Source organism: Aptenodytes patagonicus, chromosome 19 (assembly GCF_965638725.1).
Source record: "Aptenodytes patagonicus chromosome 19, bAptPat1.pri.cur, whole genome shotgun sequence".
NCBI lineage: Eukaryota > Metazoa > Chordata > Aves > Sphenisciformes > Spheniscidae > Aptenodytes > Aptenodytes patagonicus.
Window position 1 is genome coordinate 8,857,628 of NC_134967.1, and position 17,973 is coordinate 8,875,600.

At 48.3% G+C, this 17,973-nt stretch overlaps 1 protein-coding gene across 2 annotated transcripts in view; it reads right to left on the reverse strand.

Moving 5' to 3' along the window:
* MEGF6 (multiple EGF like domains 6) overlaps window positions 1-17,664 on the reverse strand; it is a 109,472-nt gene extending 91,808 nt beyond the window's left edge. For both annotated transcript variants that reach the window (XM_076356410.1, XM_076356409.1), the window contains exons 1-3: window positions 17,604-17,664; window positions 14,850-14,984; window positions 10,040-10,149 (exon numbers count right to left, since the gene is read on the reverse strand). In XM_076356410.1, the coding sequence (XP_076212525.1) occupies window positions 10,040-10,149; window positions 14,850-14,984; window positions 17,604-17,605 (247 nt within the window). In that variant the 5' untranslated portion in view covers window positions 17,606-17,664. The remainder of the gene's footprint in view (window positions 1-10,039; window positions 10,150-14,849; window positions 14,985-17,603) is intronic.
* Between the last annotated feature and the right edge of the window lie 309 nt (window positions 17,665-17,973).

The following is a 17,973-nucleotide window of genomic DNA, read 5'->3' on the forward strand; positions in this document are numbered from 1 at the left end:
GCACACATGGGGGTAGTGGAGTTGCTGGTTAGTGTAAGCTGATCACAAGCAGTCAGTGACCCCACTTCAGACCCACGGTCAGAACTTGCCCCAGCTAGGTGCAGCTGGATTTGTCGATGCAGCACACGTACATCCAGCAGTTCTTCAGGCTCAAGAGAAGCACCTTCCAGAACAATATCAGAACTGGCCTCTCCTCGAAACTTCAGCGGTCACACTTTCATTTAAACAATCGGACTGCATGGGTCAGGGTAAAGAACGTTTTCAAGGATTTCACTTTGTAAAGAAAAAGCCCGAGACATTTCAGACCGACTGCAGAGTCCCGCGTGCTCCTGGCCACTCTCATGACATGTCTGCAACTCCTCATGCTAAATTCACATCACGTGGGAAGACAACACAGCAGCATCTCCTGCATTAACATTACCTGGGCTCACGAGTGCCGACAGACTAAATAAAGGAATAAATAAATAAATAAATAAAAACTCCTGGAAAAGCCATTTTTTCTCTAAAGCTGCAAGGCTGCCAGTTCTGCATGTCCTGCCTGCCTTAAGGAAAAAGCTGGAGAATTAAATACATCTCCAGCAGATACAGCCTGGGAACCGACTGTCAGCTAACTCAAGCGTGTTCCATGAGGCCCCCAAGAGACACCGGTGGCACCGGCCGGCGAGGAGGGCAGTGTGTGGTCTTGGGCACGGGCTGGTGGAGAAGTCCCCAACCAGAAGGCTCTGGACCCTGCTCAAGGCCAGCGACGAAATGGCACCGTTGCAGTTACCGACTGAACACACAAAGCCTGTGATTACTTACCTACGTATGATATGGAACCACCTGGAAACAATTATAACAGCGCTCACTGGACTAAGGTTTCCACACGCACTCTGTCTAGAGCTTTTCCCTCCTATCTGCAAGTTGGGAGCCCCCCTGGCTTCTCTTCCCATTCCAGCTAAAGCTGTAACTAATTAGTAACAGAAAAAGCAGGTCTGTGATTACACATTTCATTGTGTGTCATTATAACTGGGGAGGAAAGGCACCCCGTGCAGGCTTCAAAAATGGCTCCAACAAAATACTTGGCACAAAATATTCCAAAACACCAATTGTGCACTGAGAAGAAAAAGGAACCACAGATGGAAACAGCACAAGGAAGCATTTGCATTTTTTGGGCACATTGGCAGGACATTTTGTGCACACCAGAAGATAAATTTGCAACGTTACCAATGCCTTTTCAAAGATAACTTGAAACTTTAAGACATACACACAAAATCAGAGATGGGAAAGAGCAGGTACTACCTGCCCAAAAGAAACCCAAAGCTTGCGGGTGTCAGCTTGCCACGCCTGAAAAAAATCCTTCCCTCCTGATTACAGGTCTGCTAGTAGTTGCACAAATAGGAGTCACGTTCTGGTGGTACTAGCATCCCCTACAATCAAAGGAGATTACCTGGGCAGTAAAGGCAGGTCCTTTTTCTCTCCCCACCCTCACCTCCAGCCTTCTCTCCACTAGGTAACGAAGGTGATGTAGTCAGTGCAGTGCAGATTCATGTCCTCAAAACTCCTGAATGCTGAAAGGTTTCATCAGCTGCATAAAGTTCATCGACAACTCACGTGAAGCTGCCTGAAATACTCTGCTTCCTGACGATAGTTTGGAGAGAGATAAAGCGGCACTTTGTTTTGGGGCACAGTGAAAGTCAAATCACTGGGTCAAACCCTTGTGGTGGCCAGTCCCCCGGCACTATATTGTCAGGTATTTACACAACTCTTATCATAATGCAATCAGTTACAACCTACTTTACATGGATATCTAATAACCACATCACTAAGTTTCCCACTATTCTCCTCCTACCATTGAATCCTCCATATATCAAGTATTGGCTCTGTTTTTTCCTACAGAAACACAATTGACTTCCTAATTTCTCCTCTGCACTAAATCTTGATACTGTCTTACACAATGCTTTCCGCCTAGTCTGCGGTGATTAAGAAGGTTTTGTGAAGGTTTAGGTGAATACAACATTCTACAAATTTGCATGTTTGCTATCAAAGCACACACTCTTACTAGACAAAGCTACGTACCTACTTTAAGGATGTTTGCTCTATCACTTCTTTTACAACACAACTGTCGGAGCACCCCGGGTCGAGGCACGGCCGTTAGGCGCAGGATCTCCCTTGCAGCTGACCCAGCTCCGGCTCGCCAGCCTGAGCGATAACTTCAGCTCGTTCCAAGTCTCATTCTCACCGATATCCGAACTCCCCAAACTTTGCACCTTCAATGCACTAGAGCTGAAATACTTGAGCCTCAGTGTTGGCTCTTTTAAGGACCTGATGATTTTTCAAATCCCCCCTCCAAAAAAAAAGATCATTTAGTCATACAAAGGTAGCATTGAAGTCCAAATACTCATCTACCCAAACTAATGAAACAGTGATGAAATGTTGCTTCAGAAAGCCAGTTATCTTCTCATCTAACGTTTTAGTCACTTTTCATAGCCACATATCCTTGGGGACCATGGTGATCCCGTATCAATCCCATGCTGGCCTGCTGGTGCAGAGTACTGGAACTTGGGAAACACTTTCACAAGCATCCTGCTCAGTTGAGCCGCGCCGTACCATGCCTGTGATCGCAAACACTTCCCCATGCGCGTCCTCCCACCTGGCAAGGCAGAAGGAGCTCCTGGCAGCGAGCATTTCATTGCAACTTCCCATCTCCAGGCGTGCACCAAGATTTTTTAGGGCTGCAGCCTTAAGTTTTTGCTAGCTCTAGTCTTGCGAGAAGGGCTGTCTTCTGTTTTCTTCTGTTCCTTCAGGCCTCAACACCGTTAGATAGAATTGACTGCGTGGCCAAACTGCATAGTAAGGTGGTTTGGTTTTCCCTGAATCCTTCACCTTAATCACCTAAAAACCGGACTTCAGACAAGGCCCCAGTAAAGCTCAGCCTGGCTCCACAATGCCCTACTTGCCAGCAGTGCTCAGCCCTCGGAGGCAGTTCAGTGAGACCCAAAGCACAACAATGGAAAATATTAGAAGCAATTGCAGCGACACAAATCAGGGATTAGAAGATACGGGTGTTATTCTTGGCTGTGCCTCAGATTTCCTGAATGGCCCGGACAATTCCCTGCTCTGTGCTTCAGACTGGCACAGGCAGAGTGGAAATCATAATAACCTACATCCCAGCCCAGGGCAGCTGGGGGGCCTGCGCCTTCCAAGCCTTCTGCAAACTAGCTCCTAATTCAGTGTGACATAATTTTAATGCAATGAAATTTGGGAAAAGGGTAACGACGCTGTTCTGGGAAACGGGAAAGAAAGGATAAATTACAGAAAGTGCCACCTTCGTCTGTTTGAAAGGCCAGACAATGTCTTTTGTGAGGATTTAGCAAGGTGGGATTCTTGGGAAGTCAGAGACAAGAGACTGGTTTAAAAGGAAGAGTGATGGAGAACAGCATTTCTCCCACTACGTACAGGCTCACTGAAGTACAACATGGCCATCCTCTGCGTGGACAAAGATGGTCTCCCAGGGGAGCATACGTTCGAAGTTTAACCAATACTAGGCTTGATCCCAGGCAAAAGGTTCAGGAGTTCAGTCAAAGCCTTTCAGCTGACAAAACAATGAGCCTCCAGGAGCCAAGAGGTGATGTACAAAGGAAAGTCAGCCTAATAGGGAAATTAAATTGTTAACCGAACACATTTCCTGCCGAGCCTTCCAACCTGTATCACAAATAATGGAGCTGCTCCCCCGACGCCGGCGCAGCCGGCTCCTGCGTGCCTCTGCACGCTTGCCTGCGCGGCCGGGCTCCCGGGGTTATGCAGCGAGCCGGGCTCGGCCGTGCCTGCGGAGCAAGCGCGGCAGCCGAGCACGGCTACTGCAGCGGGCCCTGCTGAGTGCTCTTTCCCTGCTCGCCGGATGATAAGCTAAAGCTAAGCAGAGTTGGCAGGAAGAAACGCGGTTCAGTGTGGGGTAACTCACTCTGGAGCCTTTTAATAGGCCATTTGTGACTAATAAAAGTTTCTCTTTTAATGAGGCGATTAAAATTCAGCTGCTTTCTACTCAGCCCTTGGGGATGCTCGGAGGGGTTTTCATCGTGTCTCAGGCTCTGATACTTCCTCCCACCTCCTCACCAAATGAACATTAATTCTCCCTCTTTACCTAGGGCCAGGCTCTACCTCTCTCCGAGCTAAAAATCAGAGCAAAGCGTGATCCTAACGGGGGCTGGATAAAAACTCGTGACAGACAACTAGGGACGGTGACTGAAGCTTTAGACCAGCAGCCCAAGCTGAGCTCCTCCAGCAGCTCCATGGAGGTATCCGAACAGCAAACCGCACTGCGGTGCAGGGTGCCGGGCAGCGCGAGCTGCGCGAGCCCGAGCAGCAGAAACTGTCTGGCCACACAGCTGCACGATGGCCAGAGCCGGCTAAACTGCTTCTTGGCCAAGCTGCGCTCACCTAGGCTGTTCCATTTCCTTGAGCTAGCTTATTAAAAATCGCCTCGGGTATTTCCATCCCACTCCGCAGCAGAGCCAGGCTCTCTCCCCAGCTGCAGTCCCAGTTACGACTTGACCTCGCTGCTGTTCCAGCCTGAGCAAAGAGCCCGTGTTTTCTGCAGGAGCGTGCAGTCAGGGCAGAGCTGGTACTTCCTGCATAGTTCACAGGCAACATTGCAACCGAGACAAGGTCACCAGTACCAAATCTTCTAGTAACGGTCTCCTCTTTAGCCTTTTCCATACTTATTGCTCTCCCTGGTGCCTTTCTGCCTCATCGTGTCATTTCTGAACGTGGCAGGGGCTGGCCCAAGAACACAGACACAATGTCTGCGGCTGAACTCCAGCTCCTCCATGCAGACCAAGAGCTATAGACTTGGTGGGACTCGGCTTTTCAACATCTCGAGCTGAAAGTAGAGACCCAGGGGATTACCAGACATGCAGGCCCCTTGTCCCAATCAGCAAGGGCTTTAACTGTGTTATTGAACCCATGTGGAATTTAAGTAGCATCTCAGAGGCCACTTGAAACTGAGAAGCTTAGTCTGAAAGTCAATCTATCAGTAATCAGGCAGGGAAAGAACCTGACGCCATGTTAAAAATGCAAAGGGTGTCTTGACTTCTGCCCTTTTTCCTTCCCAAATGGGACTGAGCGGATGAATGCTCCGAGACAGAGGGCAATGGAAACGCAATAAGCCCTCACACTTCTGCTACCTCAGAAGAGACAGGACGAAAAGCAGGCACGCTGCAATGGAACTGGGCACCCTGCCTTTACAAGGTGAGATCTGACAGCTCCAGGGGGTGTCATGAGCAAGCACAGCTGTCACGATTTCAAATGGCACAGTAGGAGAGGAACAAAGAAATCAACTATTCTTTGAGACTCGTGAGATCTCTGTGGAGCCATTAGTCTTCAGACCACTTGGCTTCAGCGCCGTTTTACAGGGTGTTTCTATGAAATTTTCCATCTTTTTCCAAGCTACTGGCTCCCAGCAGAGCCCACGCACTCCGAGTCACTGAGTACTGTCCTCGCAGCTCTGTACTGGCCATTTTCTCACCTGTAAGTGCTTAGAGACACATTTGTGTCTGCATGGCTGCATGTGAGGAAAAGGAGTACACCCCTTTTTTTCCTACAGACAGCAACCAACCTAGGCAAACAATGAGCCCACTCAGCACGGTGGCTGCAACGGGGCAAGCTCTCTTCTTCCAGGCACCACCGCAGGCCCTGAGAGCCCAAACAACTCGACTGAACTGGTACCCACAACGGCGCTGGGACCTCCCACTTCATAATGCTATTTAACATTACCGTCAAATGTCAGACAGTATGTCACGTTCAAACAAGAAGGAAGCAGCAGGCCTTGGCCAGCTACACACAAGTCAACAGTGGTGAAAATTTCCCCTAAAAAAACATCACATGCGTTGGGCTTTTTTATTTTTAAGGAAAAGCGATGAACAGTCCAGCATTTGGAGCAAAGGGAGCACTGCAGCGAAGAGATGCCAGCCTCCACGGGAAAGCAAGATAAGGTGTCCTTACTGGAGTGATTCCACCGCACGGTGTCCAACAGCTCTAATTAAGCTGTCAACAGCGATGGCCTTCCCCACCTTTGTACTCCTGGAACACGACCAATGATCTCTGAAGACAGATAGGAAGGGCCACAAATCCTGTTAACATACTTTCGCATAGCTTTGTTGCCTTCAGCAGAGCTACGCCAGCGAACGCAGGCTGACTCACGATTGCTATATACAAAATAGAAAATCCTCCAACATACATAATGTTGGAGCCATAGCCAAACATAGCCAAACCCTGGCTACGTTTCCCTGCCTCAGCAGTTCGCTAATATTTACTGACTCATTTCCCCTGCCAGTCCTTCCTACACCCTCTTCTGGTCCAGGAGAACACGCCCGTACTAAAGGTCCAGGCCACCAGCAGGAAAAGCCATCACACCCCTGCAAACCAAAAGCTGGGAGCTCCTCAGGACGGAGGATTTAGTTACCCAGAAACCAGAAGCGTTCCCCAGGACAGTCTGCGGATTGGGGCAGAAACTCTCGGCTCAGGGCACTGGCCATCCCGCAGGAGCCGGGCAGAGCTGTCCCGTTTGCCTCGGTCCAGCCTGCGGGATGCTCATCCAGCTGCTGCTAGACCAGCACCGGCTGCCTGGGGGGGGCTAGAAACGGAGAGCAAGAGTCCCGTGCTGCACTTCAGCCACCTAACCAGGTGGCTGGTCTTCTGCTGCTCTCAGGGGATTCAGAAGATGGTTCAGAGCAATGTAACTTGAGTTTCCTGCCCCGCAAAGGGCCCACAGGGACGAGCTCCCTGATGTGCAAGTTGCACTTCTTCAGTCTGAGAAACTTAAGGTTACAGCACAGTCCCTGTTTTAAAATTAACGGTATTCAACCCGATCTGAATGGCTGAACGGAGGCAAAGCCCCACGCATCAGAAACACACACATCTCCCGGTGAATGTGTGACACAGAAGGTGGAACATTTATATTCTCAGCATCACGAGAGTATTAAAAAGACTTAAATACTGAAATAAATAAAGAACATGAGCTCCAGAAAGGCACCTGGAAATCCAACACACGCTTCCTTGTGAGGCTACGATCAGGGCAACCTCGCACTCTGGAAACTGAACCCTCTCTGCCATAAACACCAGTTCCATGCTACCACATCGGTGATGCTCTCACATTCTAGTTTCTCCCTCCTGCCATGCCAAAATTTCTAGTGAAGTGGTTTTAAGCCAGCCATGACCCTCCCTGTAGCAGCACATATACCTCGTCCGAGTTGCTCACCGGCCGAAGGTCACGCCCCACCTCAAAACCCCACCGACAGCTTGGCAGCAATTTCTGCTGAATTTTTGGAGTCGGCGTCATTCTGCTTTTGCAGAGAGCGCCAGGGCTGGCTGGCCCTAGGAGCTGTTAAAAAAAAAAAAAAAAAAAAAGAGACAAAAACACACAAGCTGTCTATCACAGGGATATTATTTAAGATGCTTTGAGTACTCGGGGTTAGCCAAACGAAGAGAGAGTTGGCTGACAATTGCTAGGACAGTTCAGCAGCCACCAGAGCAGAGGCGGGAGTGGATCTGCAGCTAACCAGTGCTGTGCCGTGGCACAGGGCGCATTGCTGGCCTCGATTTGCACGTTCGCGTCCTTCCTGCTAAAATACCATTTAACTGATCGTGTCACCCTCATTCTCACTTTGAAAGACAAGGGTTAGTGGACGGCAGCAAGGGAAAAGCAAGGACTTCGTAACCTGTTCTTCAGCTGCAAAACATCAACTAGCTTTCCTACTCTTGGGAATAATACACAGAAAATATGTAAACAAGACCCATTTAAAAGAGAGCAACAGGAACTACTGACGTATGCATGACAAGAAAATAAACACCATCGGCTTGCCCGTCGCATCCGCAGCAAGTTTGAAATTAACAGGGAGGGTCGAAGTATTTTCTCTCCAAAAGAGCTGGACCTCCCTCTTTTTTTTATTCCAGACCGACTCTGCAGTGAGCAGCCCGGTGAAGACCGTTGCCCAGCCTCTGAGTGCTGGTCCCAGGGATGAGGATGATGAGTTAAGAGCGTGCCCTGAGCAGCTTTATTTCCTTTTCTCTGCTTCCTTCCTGGATGGAATTACTCACTTCCTCGGCAGGAAAAATCATTACAGAACGCACTTTTCTGAGTTCATCTGAGGTTATTATCTGCTCGCTGACAGTGGGTTATTAGGCACCCATGGAGTTTCCTCTGGCACAGTGGGGTTGCTCTCCTGTGTTGCAGGCTTTTGAACAGGAAGAATAAAGATTGGTTGCTAGACGCACCTTTTTTTTTTTTTTTTTTTTAAACCTTTGCTTCAAGCATCAAAGCGCACGGAAGGTATACGCAGCCTCTTTACAGAACAAAAGATGACTAGCTGTGGGAGACATTTTCCTATATTGTAGGTCAATTACAATCAAAATCGCCTTTACAATGGAGTTGGACACGGCTAGCTTTCATTCCCTTGATGGCAAGGCAGGTCAGATCCCAAATGCTTTGTTGGTTCGCCTGCCTATTACTTAAAACGAAAGCTGCTTTTCTATGGCGAGGGTAGGAGTGCACCTCCAAAGTCTAATTCAGAAAAGATCAGAGCTCCATTATGCAACTAGGCAGAGAATTAATAATATATCACAGGGAGCGCGTGTGATTCTGCCTTGATGGTGACATTTATTTCTACACATATGCTCAGATAAACCTTTGTTTGATTCAAGAGAAGATTTTACTTTGCTCTCAACGTCTCAAAAGCAAAGTTTAAAGTTAAATATTTCCCCAGCTGGATGTGGCCATAGTGTTTAGGGGAAGGAGCTGGGAGCTACGCAGCATCTGCCTCCCACGTCAAGCAGTGCAGCCTGGAGGGGGAGGCGGGAATACGGGGCCCACAAGGATAAGTTGCCTCTGTCTTCTGCAATAAGAGCATAAAATCATCTTATGTACTAATATTTGCATATCCCTAGCCCGACTCACGTGCAAATCTGAGTATGTACTGCAGCTTCCCCGCACAGCTGGGAAGTAGATACTTCCATGCCTGTTTTGCAGAGAATTACACTAGAGCAAACACAAAAGAGGAGTGTTCAGTCACAGAATCCAAGAGCCTCAAGTTCTGGGTCTCCGCTTCAAACCTTATGAGTGCCATCACTTCACCCATGCTGGCAGCTTGGGCTTCTCCTCTGAGGCTGATGCTGCGACATCCCTTCCTGGATCCCGCCAGTCCTGAACCGGAACGCTCACCTTTTGGCTAAAGGAGGGAGCAGACGAAGGGAAGGACTGCAGAGATCTCTAACCTCTGGCAGGGGTATCTCAAGCTCAGCAAGTCTTAAAAATAACAGATCTAGTACCTGACACACACACCTTTCCAAAGTAGTTGAGAAGTCGCATCCCTTTACAAGTGAGTTGATCAATGAATCCCGCTCTCAGCCACAGTTCGGGGCGAGGAGCGGGGAACAGCCAGGGACCCCACTCCAACAAGCGACCGCACACCGCCAGCCAAAATTCGCTGCCTTCTGGAGCACAGCACTGAAGCCCAGTTTCTCAGCCTGGGTGTAATTCATCAAAGGCCGCCTCTTCCAAGGAAGCAGCTCTCACGAATGCTGAGTAAGACCAACTAGCCGGCAAATTAGCCATCACCAGCATGTTCAATCACACAGACAGCAATTACTGGCTTTTATAATGAAAAGTCCGCTCAGGGCTTGGATTACAGCTTTCCAGAGCTTCTGCCAATGGCACCGTTTGAAACACCAGTTTGGGCTCGATTTTAAATGTTTAGTAGCATTTGGCAACTGGATAAATGAATGTGACTCTGAAAACCCTTTCACGCTGTGATGAGGAAATTGTCCAAAAACGGAAAGCAGCACACAGCGCTTCCTGGGAAGCCAGAGAAAAATCCTTCTGACACACAGTTAAAATAAATAAAAATAAAAAACCAGAAGCAAACAACAAAAACCCCCAGTTCTTTTTAAAGACATTTTTATAGCATTTACTGCAGGCACAGGACTTGAAACGAGCACTCTCAGCCAAAAAAACAATACTGACAGTAGCAAATGAAGAATCTCATTCGAACAGCGCGATACTTACGGTAGAGACAGCCAGCATCCCCTCCGAGCTGGGACCATCCCGGGCAACACCTGTATGCGGTCTGGTATTTCACCTTGTACACCTGCCTGTAGCCCGTGTAATACGCAGTTCTGAAACAACAAAACAAGATACCACCCGGACAACGTTAATTCCTGCAGAATGAGGAAACTGGAAAGAACAGAAGCTGTAACTCTAACTGTGGATATAAATAAAATGAGGAATTTGGTTTGCAAACGTGCTCACATTTTTTTCCACCTGGTCTAGCAATGATCGCTGATGCTAAGAAAATACTTCTTAATTTACTTTAATGGGGACCACGAGAGACTGGAGTGTCCAGGTCCTCATAACACCCCTGGCTCTTTTCTCCTTTTCTAAACTATTTCACAGCTCTGAGCTCCTCTCTTGAACTACTTGTTAACAAAGGAAATTTAAATGTTAAGAACAACAGCTATTTCAGTCCAGCTTTAGTGAGCATGAGCAGGTGTCTCCAAGGGGCTGGTGAGCTAAAAGATCGTCAGAATCCTGATGGGAATACCAAGCTACTCAAAAAGCTCTCCATGCAATTGCATTTTACATGGCAAGGCTCCTACGGGTTAAGGCTGGCAGAACCGATTCCCTGATGGAAAGGGCTTTCGCCTCCTCAGTCCTCCTTCCGCTGTGCCCCGCAATAACCCTCAACTCCACACCGACGAGCCCAGCGCTACAGCCAGCACCAGGCCGGCCACGCCATGCGCGTGACCACATCTCTCCCGTCTTCCAGAAAAAGGGAAAAGCCCTCTCCCGCCCAGCGCAGTTCCGGGAGGCGACAGTGCAGCAGCCTCTCCAGAAGCGGTGGCCGCAGCCCCACCGCTCGGCAGAGCCAGCGCAGGTCTGGCAGGGGATGCTGCGCTCAGGTAGAAGCTGAAGGTCCCTTTAACAGGTCCTACTAGTTACCTTCCAGGGTAGGAGTTGGGGTGGTAAAGCAGGGATTGATCTGAAGCGTATATAAATAAAAGCGACGCTTTTTTCCCCGGAAATTTGATGCTGTGTGTACGTGAAAATTGAAGCACAGATAAAACTTTTGAAGCCAATTTTTAAAAAGCTCCTTTGGCAGAACATGAAACTACTCCACCAAAGCAAATCAGGCAAACAACAACAAATATTTGGCACAGCAGATGTGTTGTACATGTCCACTGAAAATATTTATCCTAACTCAGTCTAGTTGTTTGATTTTGTCTGAATGTTTCTACAAAAAACCCTAAATAACGGTGCACTATTAATTCCTGTGAAGGAAACCTTCGGCTACTCTTCTGTGCCAACCAGCATATGGAAGCACAGCTGAGAAAAATAAAAGCAGATACCGATTTTTTCGTACGAGCTGTTAACAAATTATGAAGGAAATACTCGTGTTCCAGAAGCAGCTGAGAAAGCAATTTACAGTCACTCAGGCACCAGAACAGCTAGCAATCAGGCGCAGATCCATCTGGATCCTCTTGGTATCGAGAGCTATCTCCCAGCCCAGCCCAGGGCTTTAACGCGGTGGCAGGGTGCATTAGGAAGCACAAGAGGACACCACGGGTGCGGGGTGGTGCTAAGGCAACAAGCGTTCACTGCATGGGCCGTTCCAGAAAACACCATCCTTTTCATCCAAAATGAGAAAGACTGCACGGCAGCAAGCAGCCTCTTCCATCTGCCCCGCATAAGCTCAGAAATGAGGAGGAAAAGGTATTCCACGAAATAGCAATGTAGGACAGCTCAGGACTAATCCCGGGCTCCTTTCTGCCTCCAACAGCACCCTGAACGATCTCATCTCCACGAGTCTTGGTGGGCTCTGTGGAACACTTCAGATCCTTAAGTCAGCCCAAGTGGGTTCTCAAGGAGATGCAAATATTTTGACAGCCTCAGTTGCCTGTGGATAGCTGGATGCTGCAGACTGGAAAGAACCGCATAGGAGATACTTTATCTTCAATGTTTCTGTTTTCTTCTGTGTTTTAAGGAGTCCCTGGCGCAGAAAATGTTGAATGAGCCAGAACTAATGGAACCCAGGCTTAAAAATCCTGCTGTGTCCCGCTGCTGGAAAATCCACTTCCAGCCCCTCTGGGACAGTGTCGTCATTCCTCCAAGTTTTGTTACTGAGGGCTGAGCAAAGCTACCTTCTGTTGTTACCTAATTCAGGAAAGTTACACAACCAGTAGCAAAAACATCACTTTACCAGGAACAACGAGAAGCGCAGCCCAGAGGATGCTCAGTTCATCTGCTGAAGAGCAGACGCTGGCTCTCTGAGGGGGCAGGGCCCGTGTCCTGGGGGTACGGAGCAAGGTTTGTTCTGATTTTTAGGAAATGTTGCAATCCAGTACTCTAGGCACAGATACAAGTCTTATAAAAACAAATGCTACTGGTTTTGGAATGCACAGACTAGGCAGACAACCACCCCCTCGGCTGCCCCCCGTCCCCTGCCTGTCCCGGCCCACCCTCCCTCCTCTGCCCACCTCCCCTAAACTGCACTTAGAGTTTAGGCAAAGTGATGGGACTGTAGCAATATCTGCAGCACTCCAAGCGTGCCCGGGAATTGTAGGAAATTAGCTAATGATTATGAACCCTGCACGTCAGCGACTTGTGCTTCAGCCCCTGCAGACAGCTGCTCCTCGCCGGGCAGGTGAGCTGGGCGGCAGCACTGAACGGTGCACCGGGAAAAGGAAGAGCAGATGCTGGATTTTCCTAGTCGCCTCCATGAACTCAAAGGCACCGAGGCCAATTTCAGACCAGCCCTGTGTGTGTCAGATCCTGAAGCTGTTAATATGCTTCCTGAGCCCCACGCTGCCGAAGCCGGGTCCAACTGGAGCAGCTCCAGCGGGTGAGACAGAGACTGCGTAGCATCCCTGTGAATGCCGAAACTGCGCGCTCCACTGCCCTCAATTGCTCAGCACAAGGGAGCTTGGCAGCAGCTTGGCAGGAGATCTTCCATCTATTGGAATAAGCTTACTGCGATGGGAACTCCCAAAAGAAGTTCAGAATGAGGGGATATGGGACAAAATCTTGCCTGAGGAAAGTTTTGCTGATCGTCCTTTTACTGTACTTGCTTTTAAAATTCCCTGGGTGAAATCCCTCACAGCACCTCTAGGCTTCACCTCTGTATTTTCATCAGGAACAGAGTTTTAGCACTAGGCTGTTCTGATATTTATAATGAAGCATGACAGAAAATGTTTTCATTTCAGTTCCTTGATTTATAACGTCAAAAACATACACTGAAAAACTAAAGGGACAGCTGGGTCTGAAGAGTTCCCAGCCTTTGAAGTAGAAGCAGACAGGGCACCTATCATTTCAAAGTCCTCTCTTAAAACACGGTCAAAAGACGGACTCTGTTTGCTCCTTTATTACCACTACATAGATATCATCACCAAGATAATTACTGGCAATTACAGGGTTAGGAGGAATTCCTGAAGTCAAGACTTAAAAGCTGTCTCTAGTCCAAGATGCTTCTTTGAAACTACTACTATCATTATTATTTTGTAGAGGCTCGTAACTGCCTAATGAGGCCGGAAAAGCAGGTGGAGTACAGAAGAAGATTGGGCACGTTGTAGTTTGGCTGCTGTGTAGGTTAGAAAAGTGCATTATTTGCACTGTTGCACATGTTCATAGCCCTCCCTCTACAACTCCTCCTTGCTTGCTTTCCCAGCTCCCAGTAAAGGCCAGTTGGCAACTCAAGGGATACTACGATTAGCTGAACAACCGCATCAATTTTCCACTCAGAGTACGTTCAAACTCCTTTCTTGCACGTGCAAGCCTAACTCCACTGAGCTGTACACTCTTCCAACGTGGGTCTGAGCACAGTCCTGCCCACGGTGTGAAAGGGAGCCGACGACCCTGCAGCAAAGCCTGCTAACCACCACCACAGCAGTCACCCGCCCTCACGGAGCATCACTTGCACGATGGCCACGTTGATTTTTTTTTTTTTTAGACCATGCACAATAAACCTCGCTTGGACCCAGCTACTGCCTTCAGCTCTGTGAAACTACAGAGGCACTGAGATGTCTCTGCTTTGAAGCTGAGACATCTAAAGATACAGAAATAGTGCACGTGATGTGATTAAGTCATTTCATTAACATGGCACGATCATAGGAAACAGATGTAATACATCGTCAGAAAACTGGAAACAGCTAACCACAACGACAAAGCTTCTTTAGAACAAAAGCGATAGATCTTCTTTCTGGGAATTCCTTAACAGCGTGAAAACTCTTAGCATCACAAAGATGCCGGGTAGGGTCAGAAGCCCCTCCAGCTAGATGCACATAGGGTTTACAAATCTCTCATAGTCTCCTGGTTTTAGCCAAGAAAAATATCTAATAAAATAGCTCTACTCTTTACAGCTGATTTGTGGGTTCAGAGCCACCTCTCTCTCTGCACGTAGCTCTCCGTTTACAGCGACCCCTAAATGGACTGCATTGTTACCCTAATGCCAGACCCGCTGAAGGCCAGGTACCAAGTGCCGGGTCCTTTCTCCTCTCTCCCTGGAGCGCTGCCGGGGGTTGAGGAGAGCCACAGCCACGTTGTCTGGTCACTAAGACTCCTCGGAGGGTACCAAGCAGTTATCGAGGCTGCTTCCCGTGCCAGACCACAGCCTGGGCGGCAGGGCGGGCACACGCGCGGCTGTTCCCAGCCCTCACCTCCTGTGCCCAGACCCTGCCAGCTGTGCAGCCACTGCTGCCGCGATGGGCTCTCCCCTTTGCAGACGCCAAGTGAGCAACAAGCTCACTTCCCCGCTGCTGTTGGTGAGAAGGAATCAATTTTCATCACGCAAGGAGCCAAGCAAGCTCGAAGGAAGAACACGTACCTCCGCTCGTAGCCCGTGCACCACCGCCGTCCTCCGCAGTCCTGCTTCCACACTTTGACGGTGCGGGTAAAGGCCTGGACGCATGGCTGCCGGTGCCCCACGATCGCCAGCTCCTGCTCCGCACAGACGTTTGGCCTGGCACAGAGAAACAGAGGTGTACGGGGGTCTGCGCGCTGCTGCGAGAAGAGTGCAGTGCTTCCACCGCTTAAACAGGCACCAGCTATGGGCAACTTCATTTCCTTACTGAAAGAGCAGGAAGATCTTATGCAATATACAGTATTTGCCTCCTCGTTTAATTAAATCGGTGCAGGGAAAAGAAATCTGCCAGGTCAGCCAGCCGCAAGCAGTTGTCAAGTGCAGCCTATCCACCTCCCCACAAAACTCTTGGATTTAACGCTCTTGTGAACAGAGAGCGTGCTAACAGCGTGGCACCGGCAGCAACAAAACATACACTAGAATAGTACCATGTGGATTTCTCAGAGACACGTCATTAGGCCTTCACGAACCAGTTAAACATTGGAGAACTACAAGGTGAACATCGCAAACCCGTTTTTATAGATGGAAAATTGCCACACAGAGAGAGGACACGTTCAGTAATCCCGCACTACGAGCCGGTGGCAGACACGGGAAGCCTGCTCCGTCCTGAACCCCCTCCTCGAACCTCCAGACCTGCAGCCCGCGATGAGGCCCAGATACAGTAACAGAAATCTAAAGCGACAGGGTTTTATAACATTGCAACACAGCAAACTTCAGTGAGATCGGGAAGCTGCTGACATGTGGTACCTCGAGGTCCTGGGACGCTCTACAGCCCACTTGAAAAATGCAGCAGTTGCTTTTCCACTGATACATTAAGGCTAATTTTTAGCCTTAAAAGAGAGAGGATGGATCAGAAAAGAGGCAGCAGCCTGCATGATATGGTAGCACAATGATTTCTGTTTGTCCATTCTGTCCGCTCTCAGTTAATGAAGAATACATATGCTGTCTTTGCACCTAGGGGATTAGTTTCCTGACTATTGTCATTGCAAACACCAACGATATCTGCATCTTCTGACACTGTTTGGGAAAAAAAAAATATTCTGCCACTAGAAATGATACATCATTTTATTAATACTGCTTTAAATCAGAATTCAGTTTGCTGTTTCAGATGCTTTCTCACTCGTTCAGAGCTAAGGGCTGCAAGACTAATTCCAGTAAATAAAGTGAATATATATAATTCAGTGCTAAGAAAATAAGGAAAATACCATTTGCACTTTATTTCTTTTCTAATCCTAACTCTCTTTCAGCAAATACGAGTCAGTAGTTTTAACTAAGAATGAAGAGGGAAACATTTGTCCCTGACTTAATAGGTTATGAGCCGTTCATTATTTGGGACTCCTCCTGTTGCTTCCGATTCTTCAAAAGGGACCGAGAGTTTTCACAAAAATGCTTTCTATAAAAGAAGTTAAACTAAATAATTTGGACGTGGTGAAGCATAGAGATTGCAGCTGGCATCTGACTGCTCCAGGACGTTCAATTACACCGCTGTTACAGCAAGCCTGGCAATGCCTTTGGGATTAATGGCATGTTTCCTTCCCCCTCCAGCTTTGCTCTAAAATCCCCTCTCACCATCCCCACATGTGGCCACTGCCGAGCTGTTTGGCTTGCAAAGCTCCGCACACATCACTTCACCAGTACAACAGTCCCCAGCGCTAACGGTGACTGCCAGAGAAGCTGTTTTATTTCGTGAGTGTCTCCATACACAGAGAGCTGCAAGTTGATGCAAAGAGTGGTATTTCCCTACCCCCTGGACCTCCTCTGCTGTTAGCCTGCAGGCGCCTCACCTCCGAGCTGTCTGCACGCCCGAAAAAAGAACTGAAAGGAACCACAAGAACAAGGTTGGCAGCAGCACCGTTTTGGTGTAATTTATTACAGCGAAGAAAGGTTCTTGTGTGCCCCGAACAGTGGTTGTGTGTGTAACGGGCATCGTCAGCAATGCCCTATGGGAAGTGACAGCACTTCCCAGGCGCTGGCGTTTTCTTTTCTCTGACACTTTGGCACACATCTCATCTCTAACGTCTCATCCAAGAAGCCCTAAAAGTACTTGTCGAGGCAGGAGCACAAACTCTCTGACGTAGGGAGAAAAGGCATCTTCCTGCAAAACCTTTATCTGCTGAAAAAGACCCCTTTTCAATCAAAAAGTTAAAAACATGAGGGAGAGTAGCTTGGAGTTAGCACACCAGGCAACACTGGCTTCATTTACAAAAAGAATTGGAGCAATCCCCCGGCATCGAGAGATCATCTTCTGGCAGGAGACCAAATGTGCAAGGAAGTTTTCCAAAGAAGCCAAATGATTAACACCAAACCGTAACTGTAAAATTTAATTAAAAAGAACGGACTATGTGCTGCTAGAGTAACAGCAGAAGGGGGAAAGAAACATGCCATAAGAAAGAGATACATTAAGTGCAATAAAACAGCAGTTCTGTGAAGAAAGGTCAAACTATTTACACAACAATCACCTCCCGCACTCACACAATAGCAACATTGCAGTTAAACACAGTGAGTTACCTCCTACAAGCAAAGACTATCCAGATTTTCAAATTTCTATTCACCTTTACGTACATCTGGTACTAGATAAAGAAACACAGAACAGCCCTCCCTCCCCCTCGCTCTCTCTGCTCCTCCCTTCACCTTTGGTTTTAAAATACTGTATTTAGCTTCTGCTTTACAGTTCCCTGCCCTATAAAAACGCCCCGGTTCTCTTTTCTTGCTACTTACATATGGGGCTGAAGTTTGTTCCCAGAAGCAAGAGAAGATATTCGCAATGCAAGGATGAATGACAGTGCCACTGCATGAAACTCCATTGCAACAGCTCCTCTCTCCCCCGCAAGGTGCTTCCAGTGAGCGCCTAGAAAATCTCACAGCCTTCTCAAGCACGACTTGTGAGTTCCTGTTCCCCAAAAGAGGACACTCCTGGTCACCTCCTGTTCCCAACTCGCCGGTGTCTCCCTTTCTTGCAAAGGACAATGCTATTGGAGCACACTGGAATTCTTGCACAGGGAGAGCAGATTTATCGCTCCTAGATGCTTCCTCCCATATGGGTTCAGTTCAGCAAGTTTGTTCAGTCCATGGGAAACGATTATAGTGC